We start from the raw sequence: 23,659 nt of genomic DNA on the forward strand, positions 1-23,659 counted from the left end.
AAGTGTCCAACTTTGGCTCAGGTCATGATCTCACGGTTCATGGGTTTGAGCCCCACGTCGGGCTCTGTGCTGACAGCTAGCTCAGAGCCTGGAGCCTGTTTCGGATTCTGTATCTCCCTCTCTCTCTCTCTCTCTGACCCTCCCCTGCTCAGGCTCTCTCTCTCTTTCTCTCTCTCTCTCTCTCAGAAATAAATACAACATAAAAAAATAAAGATGAAAGTTAGTCACTTGTGGTGTCTCTCCTATTTGCCATGACTTTTCAAAGTATACTGAACAGTAGCTCTGAGATGATAGCTAAGAATTGTGTTACCACCCTAGTAATTTATCTGGCCTCATTTAAAATATCCTGGAGTTAGTTTCCTAATCTCTTATCTATATTGGGCTAAAATTTTCACTTTTTAGTTTCTTCTCCATATTCAGTTTAAAAACCCATTTAGAAAGGAGAAGAAAAAATAGGAGCTGAATGATTCTGCTACTTCTCTGATACACTTTCTCTTATCATCTCTGAGCAGTATACTTATTATTTCCCTTTTCTTTTTAACAACAACAAAAAAAGCCTTACAGTTCCTTCTGGTCAACTTTACTATATTTTTGATCCTTAGTTTATTGGGGACCTTAATTTATGACACTTTATAATAGATTTGCTACTTCTCTACCTTCATCCATGGTTACTCTTATTCTTTAAATCTTCTATATATATCATTTAAACTCTAGATTAGTAGACAGCCATTTAGCTTTCCTGAGCTATCTCCTATTTTATGTGAATTAGTTAATAATTCTTCAGCTAAAAGTTTTGGTTTTTTAAAATCTCCCTTTGTTAGCTATATTCCGTTTTGAGACTCAAGTCTGTTGGCCAAAAATTTTTTTCTTTGAACTTTTTGTAAAAGTTTCCCAAAGTCCAGGGCACTTGTTTGACTCTGAAGTCTGGGATTTTCTTTCCTGGCCATAATAAACTATTAGCTTGGAGTTCTCAACATTTTTTATGTCATAGCATATCATTTTTTATAGTCTCACATGTGACAAACCCTCACCACTTACCCAAGTTTTACAAACCTCAAATATATTTTATCTGAAAGTAAAACATTGTAATGACATTAAATTATCACTTTTATTGGCTATATATCAGTTATGATCACTCTCCATAGTGCTTAAGGTGACACCGATATATCAACAGTCTGTTGATTATATAGAATTCCATGCTGCTTGCCATGTCAACCTTTTTCACCCATTCAAGAAAGTATACTTGCAGGGTGCCTGGGTGGCTCAGTTGGTTAAGTGTCCAACTCTTGATTTCAGCTCAGGTCATGATCCCAGGGTCATGGAATCAAGCCCTGCATCAGGCTGTACACTGAGCTTGGAACCTACTTGGGATTTTCTCTCTCTCTCCCTTTGCCCCTCCCCTGCTTGCACTCTCCCTATCTCTCTGAGAGAGAGAGAGAGAGAGAGAGAGAAAGAAAGAAAGAAAGAAAGAAAAAAAGAAAAAAAGAAAGAAAGAAAGAAAGAAAGAAAGAAAGAAAGAAAGAAAGAAAGAAAGAAAAAGATTACTTGTAAGAACATAAGAGCAATGATATTATCAGGATAACCTTGACTACACTCGAATATATGTATTTTTAGAAAGTAGATGATTTACAATTTTAGTCCTTTCACTATTAGTAACAAATTACTTAGGACTTACTTCATGTGCCAGTCCAAGTTAAAATAACAGAGGTGCTTTCTCTTCTCCACACCAGCAACTATCTTTTCCTCACTGATCAAAATAAGTACAAGCCTCAGTTGATTTTTTTTTTTAATATTTATTTATTTTTGAGAGAGAGAGTACAAATTGGGGAGAGGCAGAGACAGAGGGACGCACAGGATCTGAAGCCAGCTCCACACTGACAACAGAGACCCCAGTGCGGGACTCAAACTGACAAACCATGAGATCATGACCTGAGCCTAAACTGGATGCCTAACTACCTGAGCCAACCAGGCTCCCCATCACTTGGTTTTGATTATAAGGACAATCAGTAATTTACCTCATCGGGTGTCCCAAGTCTCTTTTCTTGACAAATAACCTAACTTTGTAAAATCTGGGTGCCATTTGGCTCAGTAGTCTGTAACGTTCTCCTGTTGTCATTTCTAATGTAGTGGTATTTTGGCAATCTGTTTATATGAACCTTTTAAATATGGCAGTGAACTCCATGATGTCTTTAGAGTAAAGAAATGCAAGTTTTTACAATCTTTTAATTTAAAATAAGTTGACCCAACATAACTTGAAGTGAAACACAAAATTGCCTGTAAAAGGTATTTTTCTAACAAATCTTAACAATGAATACTAAATTTTAAACCGTTAGATGATTAGACAATGCACTCAGTGATGAAAGCACCAAGGATGAATGGACTAGAAAGGAAAGGGAAGGAAAAAAGAGGAAATTATACAATAAGGGGACATTTGGGAGCTCTGGACAGGCCATCCATCCATGCTGGTCTTCTCCTAACATGCAGAATATGCCTAAAATAGAAATCTTTTTCCTTTTTAATTAATAGCCATTTGGAACGAATGATTTTTTCATTATCCAGCTGCTTATATTATAATTTTCACAATGTGTTACATTAAACCCTGTCTATTTCTTATGAAAAATATAGGATTTTCTTGGAACTTGTTTCTCAGAGTATTTCAGAACTCATGACACACCTTTATAAATCTGCTCTGTACTCCAAAATCTCTGATGTAAAGGGAATATAATCTTTGTAAAGGTGGTGATAAACTTCTTTAAAAAAATATTTTGTGTGAAGCCTCTTTTCTATCTATTTATATGTCCCCCTCCTTGTTCAGTTTCCCTGATGTTTTTAACCTAGAAAATCTGACCAAATTAACCCACTGAACCTCCTCTTCAAGATTCTAAAACATTCTTTTCAGATTGAAAAAAGACTTTCAGAGTTCTTCCCTTTATCCAGGAAATCAAAATATAACACGGCAATCAGTGATGGGCATTGAGGAGGGCACTTGTTGGGATGAGCACTGGGTGTTGTATGTAAGCAATGAACCATGGGAATCTACCCTAAAACCCAGAGCACACTGTATATGCTGTATGTTAGCTAACTTGACAATAAATTATATTTTAAAAAACAAAACAAAACATAATATAACATGGCAAAGGACAAACAACTTAGCGATTATGGTCCTTTGGCTACCTGAATATCTTCTGACAAAGCAGAAGGGGGAAAAAAAAAGAAATGAAGGAAGGGAGAGAAGAGGGAGGGGAAGAGAAGAGTGAATATCAAAATATTGAAGAGATTGTTTCAAAATGAGCACTTATTGGGGCGCCTGGGTGGCTCAGTCGCTTAAGCTTCCAGCTTCGGCTCAGGTCATGATCTCATGGTTCGTGGGTTTGAGTCCTCGTGTCGGGCTCTGTGCTGACAGCTAGCTCAGAGCCTGGAGCCTGCTTCAGATTGTGTCTCCCTCTCTCTCTGACCCTCCCCTGTTCATGCTGTCTCTCTCTCTCTCTCTCTCTCTCAGAAATAAATTAAAAAATAAAAAACATTTAAAAAAATAAAAAATAAATTAAAAAATTCAAAATGAGCACTTATTTTTCAAAAAAGATCCATACAGTCTGTTCGCAAATGTATTAGAATGCAAAGGTTACTATTTTTAGAAATGGCCTTACTATGTTCACAATCCTCTTTTTAAACTTATTTTTGCTAATACCTATATTTCTAAGGATAAGGGAAAATTTTTTCTTGCAATATTAACACAACTATCCAGTATTGTAATGCATAACGGTACCAAGAGCTGAAACCCTCCATCTCCAATAGGTTGCATTTAACCTTAGTGAATCTAAAATTCTGTACTCTCTCACTCTCACCCAGTAGGCAATGGCAGCAAATATCACAGCAAATGCCATAAAGCACTTCAAACATGAATGAGCATCAAGGCTTAGCTGGTTATACTAATCTTTACTTCTCGGAAAACTATATAAAATTCAGACTTTACTTTTTTATAACTCTTCTCACATGAATTTATTTTAAAAACTAAACACTATCCTAAAACATACTATTAACTTGTTAAGCAGTACCCTAAAGATTATTTCTGTGGACGTCTTCCACACAACAAAAATCCAGACTATTTGTCTCTTTAGTTCAGAAAAGTTTAGTTTAGTCACATAGTAGTTTTTAAGTAATCTCTATACCCAACATGGGGCTCAAACTCACAACCCCAGATCAAGAGTCACATGTTCTATTGATGGAGCCAGCCAAGTAACCCTTGCACGGTATTTTTTTTTCTTTCATAGTTTTTTTGTCAAGTTGGTTTCCATATAACACCTAGTGTTCATCCCAACAAGTGCCCTCCTCCAGGCCCATCACCCTCTTTTCCCTCTCCCCCACCCCCATCAGCCCTCAGTTTGTTCTCAGTATTCAAGAGTGTCTCGTGGTTTGCCTCCCTCCCTCTCCCCAACTATTTTTTCCCCTTCTTCTCCCCCATGTTAAGTTTCTGTTAAGTTTCTCCTGATCCAGTTGGAAGTGAAAACATATGGTATCTGTCTTTATCTGCCTGACTTATTTCACTCAGCGTAACAGCCTCGAGTTCCATCCACGTTGCTACAAATGGCAAGATTTCATTCTTTCTCGTTGCCAAGTAGTATTCCATTGTATAGATAAACCACATCTTTTTGATCCATTTGTCGGTTGATGGACATTTAGGCTCTTTCCATAATTTGGCTATTGTTGAAAGTGCTGCTATGAACATTGGGGTACATGTGCCCCTATGCATCAGCCCTCCTGTATCCCTTGGGTAAATTCCTAGCAGTGCTATTGCTAGGTCATAGGGGAGTTCTATGGTTAATGGTTTGAGGAACCTCCACACTGTTTTCCAGAGGGGCTGCACCAGTTTACATTCCCATTGCATGATATATATATTTTTTTAATTTCTGAGAGAGAGAGAGAGAGAGAGAGAGAGAGAGAGAGCGTGAGCAGGGGAAGGTCAGAGAGAGAAGGAGTTACAGAATCTGAAGCAGGCTCCAGGCTCTGAGCTAGCTAGCCCCGATGCGGGGCTCGAACCCATGAACCATGAGATCATGACCTGAGCCAAAGTCGGATGCTTAACTGACTGAGCCACCCAGGCACCCCGTATGGTATTTTTTTTAAACATAATTAAAAGCACTCCAAAGTCATCCAAACAGAGGTCAACCACACCCTCAGATCCTTAATTGTGTGGAAGAAATTTGGTGGACTTCACATGTGCCTGAGTTGTAAAACCTTAGCAATAATACTCTGGTCTCAAACCTTCATTTTTAAAAGTCATCTGAGATTCCACACTTGACCTAGAACAAAGCAGCAATTTTTCTGAATCATCTCTGTGCCTTCGCGTCCAAAGTTCCCCTATACTTTGAGACCTGGGGGACAGGGTCTCAAATTGGATATAAGTCTCTTTTGCCAAATCATCTTCCCAAAAGGATTCTGACCTACATTGCAGTTTACAAACTTTGTACAACAGGAAAAAGATCAATGGCAAAACAACAACGCAGGCAGCACCACTCACCACAATAAGGAAAGACACTTGAGAATCACCTTCTTCTTCAACTCTGTCAACAGTAAAGGTGATACATTGGTCCTTCTGAGGAGGCACTCCCTTAGGACAGACACATGCTATGTATTGCTTGCCAGGCTCCAAGCCATCTATGGTTACTTGGTTCTTGCTGGAGTCTGCATTCAGCAGCAGCAGGTCCTTCTCTCCATACTTGGAATACAAGACGGTCACCTTGGACTTATGTGTAGTGTTGACAGTGTTCCACATCAAAGTCGCACTCTCTTCAGTCTTGCTGACTACCCTGAGATTTTCTATTGTGGCATTTGTCTCCATTGGCATTGCTTGATCCAATGATGCCAACTCTTCTTTTTTACTTGCACTAGCTGAAGGAAACTTACTTCTACCCATCTCCACCTTTAAATTTCTTTTCCCATCTGGGTGGAGCTGGAGTGACTGCTGGCTGGCCATGGTGGGGTTTGTTGAAATTCTGGTGCTTAGAGTTGTGGTTGAAGAAACAATGGAGGAGAGGAAAGGAGATAAAGAGAAGAAAGTACTGGAGGGAGGAGATGAAGTAGAAGTAGAAAGAAAAATGGAAGAAGCAGGGGAGGAAGAGGAGTTAGGGGACCAGGGAGATGACAGTGACCCAGGTGCGGATGTAGATCTAGATCCTGGCTGGACTTTTTGCTCAAGGTGATCTCCAGTTCTTTCAGGGGCATCTGATAATACAGTGGTTGTGACAACACCAACCACTGTCACGGTAACCACAGCTTCTGACATCCCAGCCAAATTTTTGGCCTTACATTTGTAATCCCCAGCATCCTTGTAAGAAATGCCCGTCAAACTTATTATGGACCATCTGATTCCTTCCCCTGGAGATTCCTGAATTACTGTAAGAAAAAAAATATATATACTCCGTGAGAAAAAAAATGCAAGCAACATGCCCACTGATCTGGTTCTACATGTATCCTTTCACATAACCCAAAAGTGAAATGGCACACTGAAAGTCTCTGATGGCAGGTGATAGTTCTGTAAGGTCTACGACATGCCGGGTTCCATGAGGTCTCTATGGGGAATGGTATTTTAAAAAGACATGGGGCTGTGAATTGGGAGACTTAGTTTTAGTTAATGTTGGTCCACTGATTAATTTTTGATTTCAGACAAGTCAATTAGTGTCTTTAAGTCTCTGTTACTATATTTTTAAAATAAGAGAAGACAAAGTAGTCTCAAAGATCCTTTCCAATTTTAACTCACAGTGGTCCTATAAAATGGTTATTACAGGATCTTACTTAAATATTTCCCAAAATATTTTTTCATTATAATAAAATGCTATCTATATACATAGTCATATGGCATAGCAGATAATTTTCTGGCATAGAGGAGTCATAATTAGTATTTTCAATCTTACATTTTATATTTAATCTGGATAGATTAGTAAACCATGGATTCTATTATTTGCCGAATAATATACAGTTTTTGCAAAATTGGAATTTTACTTTCCTAAAAACTAAAATCTAACATATTACCATTCTGTCTTGGTTTGTGAATCTTTGTGAAGAATAATAATGTACTATCCTAGTATCCCAAACTTTAGCTTACTACCTTAAGCTGTGGGCCATTTACTATCTATTTGTAAGAATATTAGGCCTTAACTATTTTTAATTCCATATGGTTTCATTATTTCTACCTTGATTTACCTTTAATTTTAGTGAGTTTTTAAAATATATCACTCTAATTAATCAGAATATCACTATTGAAACTAAGGCCAAAGCATTGAGTTGGTCAGAATAGGATCTAAAAAGTATATATAACAAATATTTCCAAAAATTATATACTTTTTGCTTCATAATGAGGTTTGCTTGTAATTTAAATAATGATTTAAATAATCTTTCAAAAATGAGAAACTTGTATGAAAATCTTTTTTAAAGGAAACTGTAACAGATACACATTTTAAAGTGAGCCATATCCCAAGGTGATGCAGCAAGACAAAGGCCTTATTTGCAGTCATCCATCCACTGGATCATGTTGTTTTCTATCTAAAAAAAAATCAGACTGTCTAATTTCATCTATGTAGTTAGATAAACTGAGGAAAAGATTAACCAATAAAATGAACCTTTCAAAGTCCTTTCACCCAATAATTTTGGTGTATTTTATGAGAATTAACTAGCCAATTTCAAATCACACAAAAACATGAGTTTCAATCCAGACTTTTGAAAACATCTTGTTTTATAGGCCTAAATTAAGAAAATACCTGTATAATTAACTGGCGAGCTGTCAGCTCTGGTCCACGTGAGCTGTGGGGTAGGCTGGCCAGTAGCATCACACCGCAGCAGAACATTACTGCCCAGAGCAGATGTGATCTGGGTGGCCGACGTCATCACCGATGGCTTCAAGCACTGTTCCAAGTCAGCCCGCTGAAATAAAACCCCTGTCAGGCGCTCCGGCTCACTACAAATCATCAGTGGATCAAGAAGCACTACAGCACGGTCAGCAACCTTTGACAACTCGATCATTTTAGAAATGTGACAGTCACAGAACCAAGGGTTGTCCTGCAGACCTAAACCAGAAGGGAGGAAAAGACTGATAAAGCTTATTATGTTGACTTCAGTTTACATCACAGCCACTTGGGCAAGCAAGCGTTTGCACTGTTTCCCTAAAAGTAGAAGTGCTTTGAGGGATGAAATGGGAGTCACCTCCCTGTCAGTTTTGCCCTGCAGTCTGCTTACCTGAATGAACACAGCCTGTCAGTTCAGATCCTTAATGATCGTAGCCAACATCTATTGAGCACTTACTCTGTACAGGCCTCTGTTCTAAGCACTTACCTCTTTTGTTTCATTTAATCCAAAAATCCTATGAAGAAGAGCATTAGTATCCTCATTTTAGAAATGAAGAAGCTGGGATACAGAGAAATCAAATGATTTGACCCAGGTCACATAGCTAATCAACATCTGACCGAAGATGTTAATCCAAGTACCACAGAATACTATAAATACACTGATAGAGAGATTTCTAGAGTGCTACGAAATACCTGTATTACTGTAAGTATTGAGTGTGTAGATAGACACCTAACTCTGCCTGCACTGTGTCATGGTTTTGTGTGATCTGAAGACCTTTGGAGGTAGGACAAGTTCTGTGTAGCATGTAGAGTGAGACACAGGCAATGTCAGGAGGTAAGACTGGAGACTGGGAGAGGCTAGAATCGAGCTTGCCCTGAATGCCATAGGTGGGGACTGTGAAGGTGCTCTGCCCAAATCGCCCAGCAGGAGAGAAGCATCAGCAGAGTACAGTCAGCTCACAGCCTCCGGTGAGAGGACCACCTCAGCCCTCAGAACTGTTAACAGATGTGTTTTGGCCTTCAAGAAGGCTGTCAGTGAGAGCTTTAAAGGCAAGTGAGGAAAATGTAACTATTGGAAACCAGAAGAAAGGAGACGCTTTTATGGAATGGCAGAAAGTTTAGAAACACTGCCGCCTGTAGTTAACATGGAAAGGAGAAAACACATCCAAGGAAATGAATGTTCTAACTAATGATATTTCCACACAGAGTGGTGAAACTGCTGCCTGGTTCTCCTTGCTGCTGGTAGTAAAATGTGAAGGGCAGACAACAGCTAAAGGAAGAATTGTTAAAGGGGCCAAAACTTGCGGGGTTCAGTAATAAAATTGCTTCTTACTTCCAGCCTCTCCAAAGGTCTCAAATTAAGAAAGGGCTTCAGAGTAAAAATCAACTCCAGGGATAGTGAAAGCATATAATTACTTGCTAAGATCCCAGAAGCATCTAAGGTGGTGCTTCAGAGCCTTTGGTCAGACAAAAATGTCTCTAAGGATGTTAAGGGTGATGTCCTATGTAAATAAGGTGCAAGGTTGAAAGAGATTTATCTCAGAAAGATTTATGGTTGTGGCTTTTTATTAATGGAGTAGATTATACATTGATTCATAACAGAAAACATAATCATAATTTTTAAAAATTCTAACGGTGTTGGAAGATTTAACTGTTCATTCATAAATTCTATTTGCATCTCTTTATGTCTATTTTTATTATAGCACTTCATGAATGGTTCATATTTTCTGCCAGTATTTATAAAAATTTACAGTCTTTTTTATCTTCTATCTTAGAAATTTCACTTCTTCCATGGGTGAATAACCTTGAACTTTTTCCTCTTACATTTAGTGAATCTATGACCATTTCTCTAATATCCAGCTTGCCAGCAAATGTCAAATCCATTCTGTCATGTAATAATTAATATGTGGATAATACATTTTGCTCTCAAAACACTTGTTATGCTAAATTTTAGCCAAGTTGTAGTCCCAATTTGGCCGTGCCAGGGGAAACCTAGCGTCAATTCAAGCCTGGTCAGTAGTGGGAACTCCAGTGGGCCCAGGAACCAATTTCCTGGTTTCCGATTGGATTCTTTTCCGCTCCTCAGTAGTGAACAGAACCTGCAACAATTGCTGGAAATCATCCCAGGTGGGCTGATGAGTGAACAGAATAGTTTCTAATAGATTAATAAGGGTGCGGGGATTCTCTGAGAATGGAGTGTTTTGAGAACTCTAATTGTACAGATCACTTGTGGCGAAGGGCCAGTAATGGTGGGGTTGGTTGCCCCGATCATCAGGGGGGGCCTGTGGCCCTCAGGGGCAGGACAGTAGAGTCCGGTCCCTCAGGCGTTATTCCATGGCAGCTTTGAGTCCCTCGGGCGGGGCCCATTTCCTCCGATCCCAGGGCCGCTGGGGCCGGTGGGGCAGGGAGTGCCTGGTGGTTCGGGTGGCGCCTTTGCCCCTCCTGCTGGGCCCTGTGGAGGGGATTGATAAGGAAGAGGAAAGATTACTTCTTCTTCTGTTCCATCCTGTAAGGTAGGGTAGAGCAGCGCAGAGGGTTTAGTTTCTTTTTTCCGTGGCTCCAAAGCCCCGGAGGGCGGGTGCTTTTTAGCTATCGCCAGGACCTCAGGTTTCTGTGGAGGCAAGACATTTTTAATCTAAGGGGGTGGGTTATCGACCAGATTGGCCCAAACCACAATGTCCAGTAGCCATCTCACATTGAAAGTGGGCCATTCTGAGCTGCAGTAAGTTTGAAATGGACCTTTCTTGACAACCACTGAGAGGTTATGGGCTATCATTAAGTCTAGGGGTTTGGATGAAGTCTGTGTCATAGCATCAGTCTCAGTCACAAGATAATAGACACCAACAGAGAAAATCAACAACCACAGAAAGACACAGACATAGAAGGCTAGCCAACAGAAAAGTAAGACGCCGGCCTCACGCCGATTCACGGTACCAATCCGCTCCATCTTTCACCAAGTTCCTCAGAAATTAGGGGCACCGAATCCCCTCCACAGATAGGGGCACCAAGTCCCCTTCACAGATGGGGCCCTGGAACGTCTTCACAGGGTCCCCCGTGGTCACAGCCCCGTGGTGTGTCCGCCTGACCGTAATTGACCACTTGCAGATACCAATTTGTCCCGAGACCAAGAATAGAAATAGACAGAAATAGACCAGACACGTAGAGACAAACAAGTTCTTACTGGCCAGTTGACCCTTCAGTTTGGGGGTCCTGGGGGTCTTGGGGAATCCCGGATGAGCCCCTAAATGTTGTGCCCAATTCGCGAGTCCCCAAAGACCACCAAGGAGCTGACACCGATGCAAGTACAAAAGGGTCGTTATTACAAGCTTAAGCAGGGGCTCACCAGTCTACCGGTGTAGTGGCAGCAGGGTGAAGCCCTGAACAATAGCGAGTAGGGTTTTTATGGCATAAGGGGCGGAGGTGTTACAGTGCACATGTTGTACGTATAGCATCATCACATAAGTACCAATTACACTTGTACACACCCATGGTAACAGCTTTGACCATTCAGTATCTGTGAGGTGTCCATTACTTTTGGTGGGACCCAATCATGACTTTGAGAATCCTTTGAAAATGACCAATTATGAGGTGAGCTCAAAGGGCCCACGTGGGGTTCAGGCAAGCGGTGGGGGGGGGGGGGTGATTGGCTAGTTTGTATAAAGTAACTATCTGCAGTTCCCAGCCTTGACTCAGACCACAGGAATGTTTTTTTGATTAGCTGATCTGAGGGCAGTCTGAGGATGGCTTTAGCCTTGAGCAATCTGAGGCTTTTCCTGGGACTGGGACTGGGGCTACGTGCAGCCCAAGGTTGCTCTTAATGGAGGCATTAATCTCAAAATGACGTTACTTAGGCTCTTCATCAGCAAACATCAAATTCATTCTGTCATGTAATAATTAATATGTGGATAATACATTTTGCTCTCAAAACACTTGTTATGCTAAATTTTTGCTTTACGAAAGAATAACAAAACAAGTTGACAGTTACTGTGTGTTTCCTGTATGGCAAATAACTATACTTGTCAAGAATTGTAAAGGGTCTGAGTTTTATCCAAGTTTAGGGTGACCGGTTGGCAGAAGACACAAGACTCCTGATCAGAGACGAAGGAGCTCTGGAGGAAGACATTATTATCTTCCTTATACTGGGCAGTAAACATGCCTACCCTTTGTTCTGGAGGGAGATGTATCTTTACCTTCCAAAACAGTTCTCTACTTAAACATCCTTAAAAAGATAGTTCAGAACAAAAGGCAGTCAGTGACTGCCTCTGCTCACAAGACGGGCAGAAATGTGAAAGACTGTGGCAAATAAATTGTCTTCCAGCAGTGCTAAGTATGCTGAAGGATTTGTCTACCTCAATCCTGACAAATAGCATGAGGTGGATAATATTAGTATCATCATTTTAAAGAGGAAAAAGCCAGCACTCAGAGAGGTTAAGGGATCTTCCCGTGGTTACACAATTGAATATAGTCAGGATTTGAACCTCAGTGTCTTGATTTTATATCTCTCATTCTCAAGCACTGTATGTGTCATACTGAGGAAGCTCAGGAAGCTAATATGATTCTTTGAGTTTCACATCAGAGGATGCTAAAGCACAAAGAGATTACTGTCTTGATTCTGTAAGTAGCTTAGAGTCCTGACTAAATCCCAGATGTTTTAGCCTCCTAATCTACTACCTCTTCCACAATAACTCATTTCATCACCTAAAAACATCTAGAGCCACAGGTAGCAGCTATGGTGCTGTTATCTATAAACACATGTCAAAGCAGCGATGTCCGGAGCACAAATGTCTACACAGGAAGACAAACTTCCAAGTTCCAAGAACTGGACCATTAACAGGTTTATTCATGCTTTGAAACTGTCATAAAAGTGTGCTAATGGTGAAACGAAATTCTCTTAAAAATTAATCCAACTGGTTATTCTAAAAGTTACATTAAAACAGGAAAATATTTTCAATCCCTCAAAAATATATTGTTTTTTCTAGCTTTGAAACATCTAAGGTCAAAGACACAATTTTTAAAGCCTGAATAATAATAATGACCTGAGTGCTGAACACATTCATCAAATGTTTTTTTTTCTTTTTTTCTTTTGGGGACAAAGGTACAAGAACTCCCTGAAGTTAAACTGTTATTTGCACTGCATTCCTTCAAGGCAACACACCTACCACAGTCACAGTAATTTGCATTAATTAATTTAGTTTATGTAACTATTCTTGGATGGGGCAAACCAACTTAGCCTTATTCCTTTTCTAAGAGGATAATGTTCTCTATGCATCACAGTACTTGAATTAAATGTGCTATTTTTTTGTGTGAAAAGTCAGCAATAAATTTCTGTACAAAAGTTATTCTATAAGCTCTTGAAAGCAAAGACCGTGCCTTAGTCTGTTTTGTGATGGTAATGGTGTCTAACAATTCAAGGGGGACAGCAAAGTCTTTTCAGCAAATGGGTGCTGGAACAACTGGACATCTGTTTGGAAAAAACCTCAATCCTTACCTCACACTATACTCAAAAACTATTTGAGATGGATCACAGTCTTAAGCATAAATGCAAAGAATATAAAGCCAGAAACTGAATATAAAAATTAAAACTATAAAGAAAATAGAATATTTCTGTGACTTGTAGGAAGACAAATATTTCTTAGATGAGACACAAAAAGCACAAAAAAAACCCGGTAAATCAGATGTCATTAAAATGTAAAAGTTTCTTACCAAAGACAACATGAAGAAAATGAATAAACAAACTACAGACTTGGAGAAAATATTAAGAATACATATAACTAAATGGCGCTTGGGTGGCCCAGTGGGTTAAGTGCCCGACTTTGGCTCGGGTCATGATCTCGCTGTTCCCAAGTTCAAGCCCCGAGTTGGGTTCTGTGCAGATAGCTCAGAGCCTGGAGCCTTTCAGATTCTGTGTTTCCCTCTTGCCCTCTGCCCCTCCCTCACTCATGCTCTGTCTCTCTCTCAAAAATAATAAAATAAACATTAACAATTTTTCAACAAAAATAATAATACATATAACTGACAAAAAGGCTTTTATTCAAAATAAAAAGAAAAACAATTTAAAAAAATTATATATTGGAATAAAGGAATATAGCAATGACCAATAGCCCAATGAAAACATTAGTTATCAGTGAAATGAAAATTGAAATCACAATGTGAAATCACTCCCTGACCTACCCACCCCCAGGGGATGGCTGAAATGAAAAAGACTGACAACATCAAATGTTGGTGAGGATGTGGAACAAGTAGACTATTACACTGTGCTAGTGTCAGTGTAAAATGGTACAACCTCTTTGGAAAATTGGCAGTTTCTTAAAGAGTTATATAGCCATCTTATGACCTAGCAATTTCAATCCTAGGAATTTATCCAAGAGAAATGGAAAAAAAGTACTACAAAAACCTTTGCATAAAAATGTTAACAGCAGCTTAATTCATAATAGCGAAAAACTGGTAACAGCCCGTGTGTCCAAAAACAAGAGAAAGGATATACAATTCATACATTCATAAAATTGAATATGACTCCCCAAAAGGAACTATTCATACATGTAGTGACATGGATGAATCTCAAGAACAATAATGCTAAATGAAAGAAGCTAGACACAAGAGTGTATTTTATATTATTCCACCTACATAAAATTCTAGGGCAAACAAAATGAACCTATTGTAATAGAAATCAGACTCTGCTGACAGCTCAGAGCCTGGAGCCTGCTTCAGATCCTGTGTCTCCCTCTCATTCTGCCCTTCCCTGCTCACATTTATCTCTCTCTCCTTCAAAAATAGACATTAAAAATTACAAAAAAGAAAGAAAAAGAAAAATAGTGGTTGCTTGGAATGGGGGAAATTGAGAAGAGGCACATGGGAACTTTCCAATGTGATAAAAGTATTCTGTATCTTGATAAGGGTGTGAGTTCTGAGGAAGTATACCATTTATCATCATTTATTGAGTTGTGCACTTAAGATCCATGGGATGCAAATTATACTTCAACTTCTCAATTTAGAAAAGGTTTGAAAAACAAAAGAATGATAATATCTCTGGAGATAGGCTGCACTTGAAGCTTGACTCTGCCTCTCCATCAGCTATAAAAAGGTGGTAATAATTACAGACCCACTTTATGCTGTTGTGCTGAAGGCTGAGATACTGCCAGGGAGTCCTTAAAAGAGCACCTAGCAAGGAGTCAGCCTAAACTGTGTGGATTTATATCCTTTGTGCCTAGCAAAGAATAAGCATGCCAACAGGGACTGAGGCATGTTTGTTGAATTAAATTAATGCCATTTGAGAAAATTTTCTGGGAATACTCATGTGGCTACTGCCCTTCAGGCAAACTTCATTCTAGTTTGGAGAAGAGCTTATGTTTGCAATTGAGCAAATTTGGGTACCCGTAAAAAACACCCAAAAAAGCATTTTATGCCCTCTCCTACTGCATGCTTTTTCTTCCAAGAGTGTTAAGCCTTACAGAGTCTGCATGTATAAGTATTTGTTTATTCCTGAGAAAGAGACCATGGAAATTTACCTGTATTGCAAATCAAAAATCCAGTCTAGTTTCACAGTTCACTTAAATGTTCACTTGCAAGACACTCGCTTATGTTTTTATGATACGTTAGAGGATAATTAGATTAAGTTGATATTTCTACTCATGTAAAAAGAGGGGTAATGGAAAAACCTCTCCCTAATTTTTTTTATATTAAGTGAATATATGATTTAAAGAGATAGTAATGCATACAGGAGGAAACTAACTAGTACTATTACATACAGTATCTCACATTACAAAAGAGTATGAAAGAGCATGTTGTTCTAGAGCCAAACAGCCTGTATTCACACCCCAGCTCCATCAGTGTGATAAGTAAATTAGGGCATGTGCCTTAACTTGTGTCTCAATTCTTCTTCTTCTTCTTCTGTAAAATGAGGATGAAATGATACTTCATACAGGATTAACATGAGACTGGAAGAAGTTATATCTGTAAAGTATAAGAACAAGACTTGGCCTTGAGTAAGCACTGCATCAATATTAGCTATTACTATTACTGTTACAAACAGAACCTCTGTCTGCCTACAATAATACACATGGTACAATAACAATTAAATAAAAGCAGAATGTATTCCACCATAATAATAGAAAAGCAAATTCTATAGGGTACCGGGAAAGATATAATTGCTACTTAAACCCTGAGTTCTAGGAAAGCTAGAACTGGTTCTCATCACCATATTTTAATGACAAAATTGGAAGACTCCAATATAGTTAAAAAACAAAAAAAGCCAAAAAACAGGAGTCCTTCTTTATAAGACACTTCTATCTCAGTCACAGCTGCTATGGATTATTGTTGGTCTAAAATTATAACCTCAGAGACTGTCTACCTCATATTCTAAAGAATTATCACATAAAATATAATATTCTCATTACAGTCCTGTGAGTCAGAAAGAGGGAGTGAGTCCTCCCATCTCCATTTTCCAGATGAGAAGCCTGAGTTTTCTGCGTGTGATTTGCACACGTGAGCCAGTCTTTTTTTTTTTTAATTTTTTAAACATTTATTAATTTTTCAGAGACAGAGCACAAGCAGAGGAGGGGCAGAGAAAGAGGGAGACACAGAATCCAAAACGGGCTCCAGGCTCTGAGCTGTCAGCACCCATTAACCATGAGATCATGACCTGAGCTAAAATTGGATGCTTAACTGACTGAGCCACCCAGGTGCCGAGTCAGTCTTCTTATTAGAGGAGAGCATTTCTTTCCCCTTTGTTACATAGCAGGCAGTGGCTTTGCTAAGATCAGCAGCCACATATGGTTGGGCATGTTTCAAAATATCTGTTGTTATTTATTTTCATGATTATCATCATTATTATAAAATTAATGCATGACCAATGCAGAAATATTTTGAAAATACAGCATACTGAAAAGATGTCCCACCACCCAAAGAAGAGAATTAGCCAGCTAGTGTATTTTTCAATCTTTTTCTTTGCACATTTTATTTGTATTTGTTTGTTTTATTTTAGAGAGAGTATTGCAAGCAGGGGAGAGGGGCAGAGAAAGAGAGAGAGAGAATCCTAAGCAGGCTCTATGCTCAGTGCACAACCTTGAGATCATGACCTGAGCCAGAGTCAAGAGTCAGACACTCAACTGACTGAGCCACCCAGGCGCCCCTCTTTGCACATTTTAAAATAGTTATGATCATGAATATGTACAATTACATACCCTCATTTTTCTTTTCTTTTTTTTTTTTTAATATTTTTATTTATTTCTAGGAGAGAGAGGGAGAGAGAGACAGCGTGAGCAGGGGAAGGTCAGAGAGAGAGAGGGAGACACAGACTCTGAAATAGGCTCCAGGCTCTGAGCTGGCAGTCAGCACAGAGCCCGACGCAGGGCTCAAACCCGCGAACCGCGAAATCATGACCCAAGCGAAAGTCGGACGATTAACCGACTAAGTCGCCCAGGCGCCCCACCTCATTTTTCAATCTAATGTTATACCAAAAGTATATTCATGTCACCTTTTTAAAGAATCTGCTTTTGAAGAATGGACCCTGAAGCATAGGTAAAGCTGTTTATCTCTGTGGACTGTGAAATTTCATAACCCTTTCCAATTTGATCCCTAAATTTTCATCCAGATTTAACTCACAGCCAGATTTAACTCACAAGGTAAAAAAAATCAATGTCCTATAAATCAATTCTTCATAGTGATATTTGCAATATTAGTGACTAGTCATTAGAGAACTATTAATAAGAATTTATTAATTTGACTTTATTTTCTATCTATCTCTATTTAGCAATTCTATTAGACCCAAGAGTTGCTTTCAAAGAAACTTAGAAAACATGTGTAGAGAAATAGAATCTCAATGTTTAAATTAAGACAATTTCTAGCTATTAGTCTTACAAGGACTAAATTATTGTCTAAAATAGAGTAAATAAATACTGCAGAATAGGTTTACACAGTGCCTGTCATGGTGTACATAAGAAGGACTCCACAACTATTGTTAAATTAAACTAATATTTTCCCTAATCTATCCTCTAATACTCCTTTTATTCTCTAATTTGAAATACTAGATAAGCAGTAGGTAAACATAAAAATAGCCATATAATAAAAAATTACATGACTTTATCTGGTTCTTATTACTCATATTTTTATTCTCATAAGCACCAAAATGCATTTACATTTGAACAAAAGCAATGCTAAAATCATTTAAGTGTTGCCATGGCACTTTCCTTTTATCAAAAAAAAAAAAAGTCTCAAAGCTACCTTTATTTTATTTATAATTTGCTTCAGCAAATATTTGAGCATGTGATATTGGTCAGTAGGGATTCATGGCACAAATTTAGCATCAAGTTGCCTCTCATGCCAGAAGGTTTATTAGTCATCTCTCTGGCCAAACACCCAGTTCTTTCCTCCTGAGAAATGCAGCCTCTCCTGCAGCCCTGACAGATGTAACTGGTGAACTGACGACATAGCCTTATTGGGTGAACAAGAATTTAGGAAATCAACTTGATCAGAGCCTCAGGCTTGTGTCACACAAAAGTGTGAAAGACCTCACTGCCCACAGATACCCGTGAGAAGGGTCTCGGTGCACTGATTTCAATCTGGCAATCACATTTACCATGTATTCACCATGTGTAGAGCGCCATGCAAAGTACTGTGGGAAGATACAAGAAAAGGGAGAGAGAGACTTTGGAAGGAGTTTACACTTTAAGAACCCAAGACAAATACCCATAGAACCTAAACAAAGTCAAGATCAAAGTCTACAAAACATATCACAGTTACACTAAGAGACCAGATCCATTAATGACACCAATAACTGGTGTCTTCATCATTTCTTTTTAGATTAAGAAAATTTGGAAGCTCTTCTCCCTAACTAATTAAACTACTGCCACCGCATAAAGCTGCCAGTGCCCTCTTCCCCTTCTGAAGAGCCTGATGAAGAGGTGAAAAGATAACAGAACAAGTTGACTGTGGCAGAGCATGGAGCATTGATATGTTCACAGAAACAGGGAAAGTTGGTAGATTTTGTCACTCTGCCCAGTATCTCTAACAGCAGCATCAGTCTCTCAGTTTATGAAGCTAACTCTCCTCCCCACTCCAACACATACACTGCCGCCCTCCTTCCAGCACTCATACAGAGCCATTACACAACACACAGGGTAAATGGGTCAATTGACCTTAGGTCAACCAATAAAGTGCCATTCCATCAAAAGTCAAGTATAGAGCAAGAAGTCAAATTCAATAAATATGAAAAGACTGAACAATTGAAGGCACGCAAAGCGAATTATGTGGACTTGAGCAGCCCAGAGGCTTCTGAGCTTACCAAGAATAATTCTTCGTGGCGAGAGGTCCAGGCTACGTGACGATGTTGTAAGTAAGTGGGACCAGCTCTCCAAGAAATCTGGTGGTAGTGTGGTTAGCCTGTTGCTCGATAAATCCAAGTAGGCGAGGTTCTTCAGGTACCTGACCACCTCATTAGGCACACTGGTTATTCTGTTGTTGTGCAAATCCAGGGTCCTCAGCTGGGGCATGTCCAACAGAGATGCCCAAGGGAAAGCTGCCAGAGAATTTCCATCCAAGCGCAGCTCATGCAGCTGCTTTAGATTGTAAAAGCTGCTGGGATCAAGGCTGGCCACGGAATTGTAAGTCACCCAGAGGTACTGGAGCTCCACCAGGTAGTAGAAGGCCTCTGCGGGGATTCTGCGGATGACAGTCTTCTCTATACGTAGCTTCACAGTGTCCACAGGGAAGTTCATAGGGACCTCGTTAATATCCAGGTCATTACATAGCACCGACCTATTGTCACAAAAACAATGGAAGGAAGCCTGTTTCCCAAGACCCACATGAAAAAATAATACTTGAAATGTGCATCAGTTTTTCATTTCCTACTCGTTTTCACGAAATATCTGTTCAGCCTGGCTGACCTATTCATAATTCATCAGCACCATCATCTTCTTTCAGGTTGAACCACATGAAATGGCCATTTTTGTAGGTTAAAAATGATCAAATGTCAGCAATTTCATGTGGTTCAACCTACTATTGATGGAACTCTTTATGTGTCAGACCTGTGCAACACACATCACATCTGCCTTATTTATCATCAACAGCCCTATCAGGTAGATACTGGGTAATAGGTAAAGGCATTGGCTTTGGAGTCTGGTTGATCTTGGTTCAGATCTAAGCTCTGCCACTTCCATTGTGGATATGAAAAGCCACTTCAGTCCCTCAAATTCATTTGCCCATATGGCACTGTTAGAATGATTAATTGAAATGGATGTAAATTTTAATACCTTCCTGGCACATAATAGCCACTTAATGGGTGTCTGCTATTTTTATCAATCTCATTTTTGCAGATAAAATAACTGAGGCCCACCAATGTGAGGTAACTGCCCAAGGTCACATAGCCAGTGGGTTATACAGCCACCTATTAAAGCCATATCTGTCCAACTCTAGGTACACATTTTTTTTTTAATGTTTTATTTATTTCTAGGAGAGAGAGAGAGAGAGAGCGTGAGCAGGGGAGGGTCAGAGAGAGAGGGAGTCACAGTCAAACAGGCTCCAGGCTCTGAGCTGGCAGTCAGCACAGAGCCCGACGCGGGGCTCAAACCCACGAACCGCGAGATCATGACCTAAGCGAAAGTCGGACGCTTAACCGACGAAGCCACCCAGGCACCCCCTAGGTACACATTTTTAACCTCTTTAGGAAATGACCCATTTTTTCCAAATTCCCTGTTAAAGTTATAATTGATCCCTTTTAAATAACTTAATTTTAAAAAGGAAGGAAGGAGAAAGAAAAAGCAAGTGAATGTTCACACTAGATGCTTAAAGTTGAACTCTCTTCTAATGTACCAATGCATTGCTTTCAGCCAAAGGAATAAACCAAAAACTGCAAGTTTATTCCTTTTACCACCCACTAACTTAAGTGACCTTGAGTAAGTCACACTGTGACCTTATTTAGTGGCACGTGTAAAAAAGGCATAGAAAAACAAGCCTGTCCCATGTGTGGGTATAAAGTATGAAGAATCAGAGAATTTAGATTCATTTTAACGTGCAAAAAGACCTATTTATCCCTCATTTATACTCACCCACACTGGATTGCTGAAAATGACAATAAAAGTTTTGCAAAGCATAGTTTAAATTGTAATACATTATACTTGTAGTACATGATAACAATGAAACAGCCATTTGGTAAACACACAACATTAAATCAGTGAATTTTAAAAGCCAGTGTATAATGTAAAGACAAGTAGGTAGCAGAAAGCTGGGGTGTACTGACAGTGTCATCTCCTTTGTATTCCATAGGAGACTATGGAATCCTTGGAATTCTTAGGAACATCTCTTATTATTTTTTCTTCTTTTTTTATTTTTTTGGAACATCTCTTATTCTTCATCTCTATTCTGAATTACAGTTTTCAGGGCTACTTTATACCAGAATGATCTGGGTTTTACTCGTTAAGTCAGCATTTCAGTGTAATGGGAGAAAGCCTGGATAGGAAGCTGAAAGACATAGCATCTTTATCAACCAGTCACTGCATCAGCTCAGTGCTGTGACCTTGGACAAATCATTTAATCTCTGTATGATTGTGTATCTTTGTTTATAAAATGACAGCAGTCAAACTTGATTATTTCTAGAGTCCTTGCCAGGCATAATATGCAATGGTTTTTATAAAATGCATCAATAATGGGGTTATCATGGAAGGAAAAACATTTCTGTGACTGTTTTCTCAAAAGTATCCTGCCCAGAGTTATTAACTGCTTCATATCTTTTGCCAAGTAGGTCTTTAATTTGTTACATTCTTTTCTTGTCTTAATCCACCCAAAAAGATGCAAAACGTTGGTTAAGTAAAGTTCAAACAGTAACAAAACAAATTACTCAATAATGTGTTTTACTTATTGTTTCAAGATAGGGGCGCCTGGGGGCTCCATCAGTTAAGCACCCCACTTCTGCCCAGGTCATGATCTCGCAGCTCATGGCTTTGAGCCCTGCATCAGGTTCTGTGCTCACAGCTCAGAACCTGGAGCATGCTTCGTATTCTGTGCCTCCCTCTCTCTCTCTCTGCCCCTCCCCGGCTGGCACTCTGTCTCTCTCTCAAAAATAAATAAACATTAAAAAATAAAAATAAAAATTAAAAAATAAATTTGTAAGACGTATATTGGACGATTCTTTTCACTAATCATTTTCAATGAGAGGCTCACTGTTCACTTCAACCGAGCCACAACATACTCTGGTGGTTATTAAATATCCTCCCCCCAAAAAATCAAGTTCTACTATGGTTAGCTAACAAGAGTTCTGGTTTGCATTTAGCTTTTATCTCAAAGGACTCACTATATTATAAGTAATTATTCTCACTCCGCAAGCAGATGTTAAAGCAACCCAGAGATTAACTAACTCCATGAGCGCCCCCCACCCCCCACCCCCCAGTGTCTGCAATAGACAAGGTTGATCTGTATCTTTGGAACTCCTTTTCTTTGTAAACTCCAATACCTTAAAATGAAAAAGTCTAATTGTGAATATCTCTAACTTCACTGTTGTGATCTTCCTTCCTACTTTTTAAGGTATATCCAGTTGGCATGAATAACCCCCATGTGAAATGGGACATCAGGGAGGCAAATACTCTGGGCATGTCAAGTACCTCCTGCTTGGCCCTCCCTCTCATGCTTTCTGTAAACAAACTGAGCTGGCCACACACATTTCAGTGGTTTGACCTCCTGAAAGGGACATGTTGTGAATACCAGTACAATGAATATATTTATAACACAAGAGTCTCAGTTTGAGAGCGTTTTAAGAGCTAGATTGCACAAAATGAAAACAACGGAGTAGCCGACCTGGCATTAAAAAAATTAAGTTAAAGCTTATGTAAGTTAAACCCTCTCTCCTCTGATACCTGGCAACAAGCCTTTCAAAATAAGGCTGCCTAGTTGGAGTCCTTTTCCTCAGAATCATTAGAATACTTAGTAGCAAGGAGAGGAGCATACCTTGATCCTGTGCCGTCATTTCTGCCATGATAATCGCAGGTGCACTGTGAAGGACAAGAACAGCTCACTCCCTCCAAAAAGCTAATAAGCACAATGCACAGACATGCTGAAAGACGCATCGCTCCTTTTAGAGGTTATTTGAACAAAAAGTAAAAACCAAATCCTTAGCTTCAGACACTGGTGTGCCAGGAATGCAAACAGCCATTTAGTAACAGCAGATTAGATAGGATTAGCTGAGATCTGTAGTTACTTAACCTTCAAGTGTATTTTACAGGGGATCAATTGACCTAGGTTTTGAATATGGTTTCAGCGAAGTAACACACTCCAAGGAAAATGAAAATCAAGCACATGTTAAAAAAATGCCAATAGTTGCCCATATCCAGATTTGCAAGGAAATGGCTATTAAGTCCTTTCCTATGAATGTAATTGCTACTATACCTTGAAGATACACTTAATGTTAAAAAAAACATTTCAATGTTTTAGGGGTGCTAAAAAATACCGCAGCTTATTTATATAACATTATAAATTTTAGTTTTTGTATTTGTGATCTCCAAAAACAAAGTAAACAAAATCCAGTACCTAGATTTTTTAGGCAAAATGCTTCAATCCCCCACTGAGTAGCAGGACCCAGGCTCTGGTGAGACTGTGTCCTGCAGCTCTCCCACTGCAGTGTACGGTTTATCCCAGCATGTTTGTTTGTAATGAAGGCCGTTATCTTGGTTCAAGAATATGTTTTATTCTAAATTAGTTTCCCAAGTTATGGGCATCAAGCCAGATCTGAAGATCCATGTCTTTTAGCAAAATTAGGCTCTATCAGACAACAAAAATTAAATTCAATAATTAAAAACTACCTCCATTCTCATAAGACGAAAAATCCTCAAGGACAATTG

General features: G+C 39.2%; 1 protein-coding gene across 1 annotated transcript; it reads right to left on the reverse strand.

Annotated features, from left to right (window-relative positions):
* Positions 1-5,236: 5,236 nt before the first annotated feature.
* Positions 5,237-22,888, reverse strand: LRIT3 (leucine rich repeat, Ig-like and transmembrane domains 3). Its single transcript, XM_039238763.1, has 4 exons — positions 22,770-22,888; positions 19,117-19,589; positions 7,755-8,060; positions 5,237-6,393 (listed from the first exon to the last, which is right to left on the reverse strand). The coding sequence occupies exons 1-4, from the start codon at positions 22,886-22,888 to the stop codon at positions 5,237-5,239; spliced, it is 2,055 nt and encodes a 684-aa protein (XP_039094694.1).
* Between the last annotated feature and the right edge of the window lie 771 nt (positions 22,889-23,659).

The sequence above is a fragment of the Hyaena hyaena genome, unplaced genomic scaffold, assembly GCF_003009895.1.
Source record: "Hyaena hyaena isolate Hyena2069 unplaced genomic scaffold, ASM300989v1 scaffold_146, whole genome shotgun sequence".
Classification (NCBI taxonomy): Eukaryota; Metazoa; Chordata; class Mammalia; order Carnivora; family Hyaenidae; genus Hyaena; species Hyaena hyaena.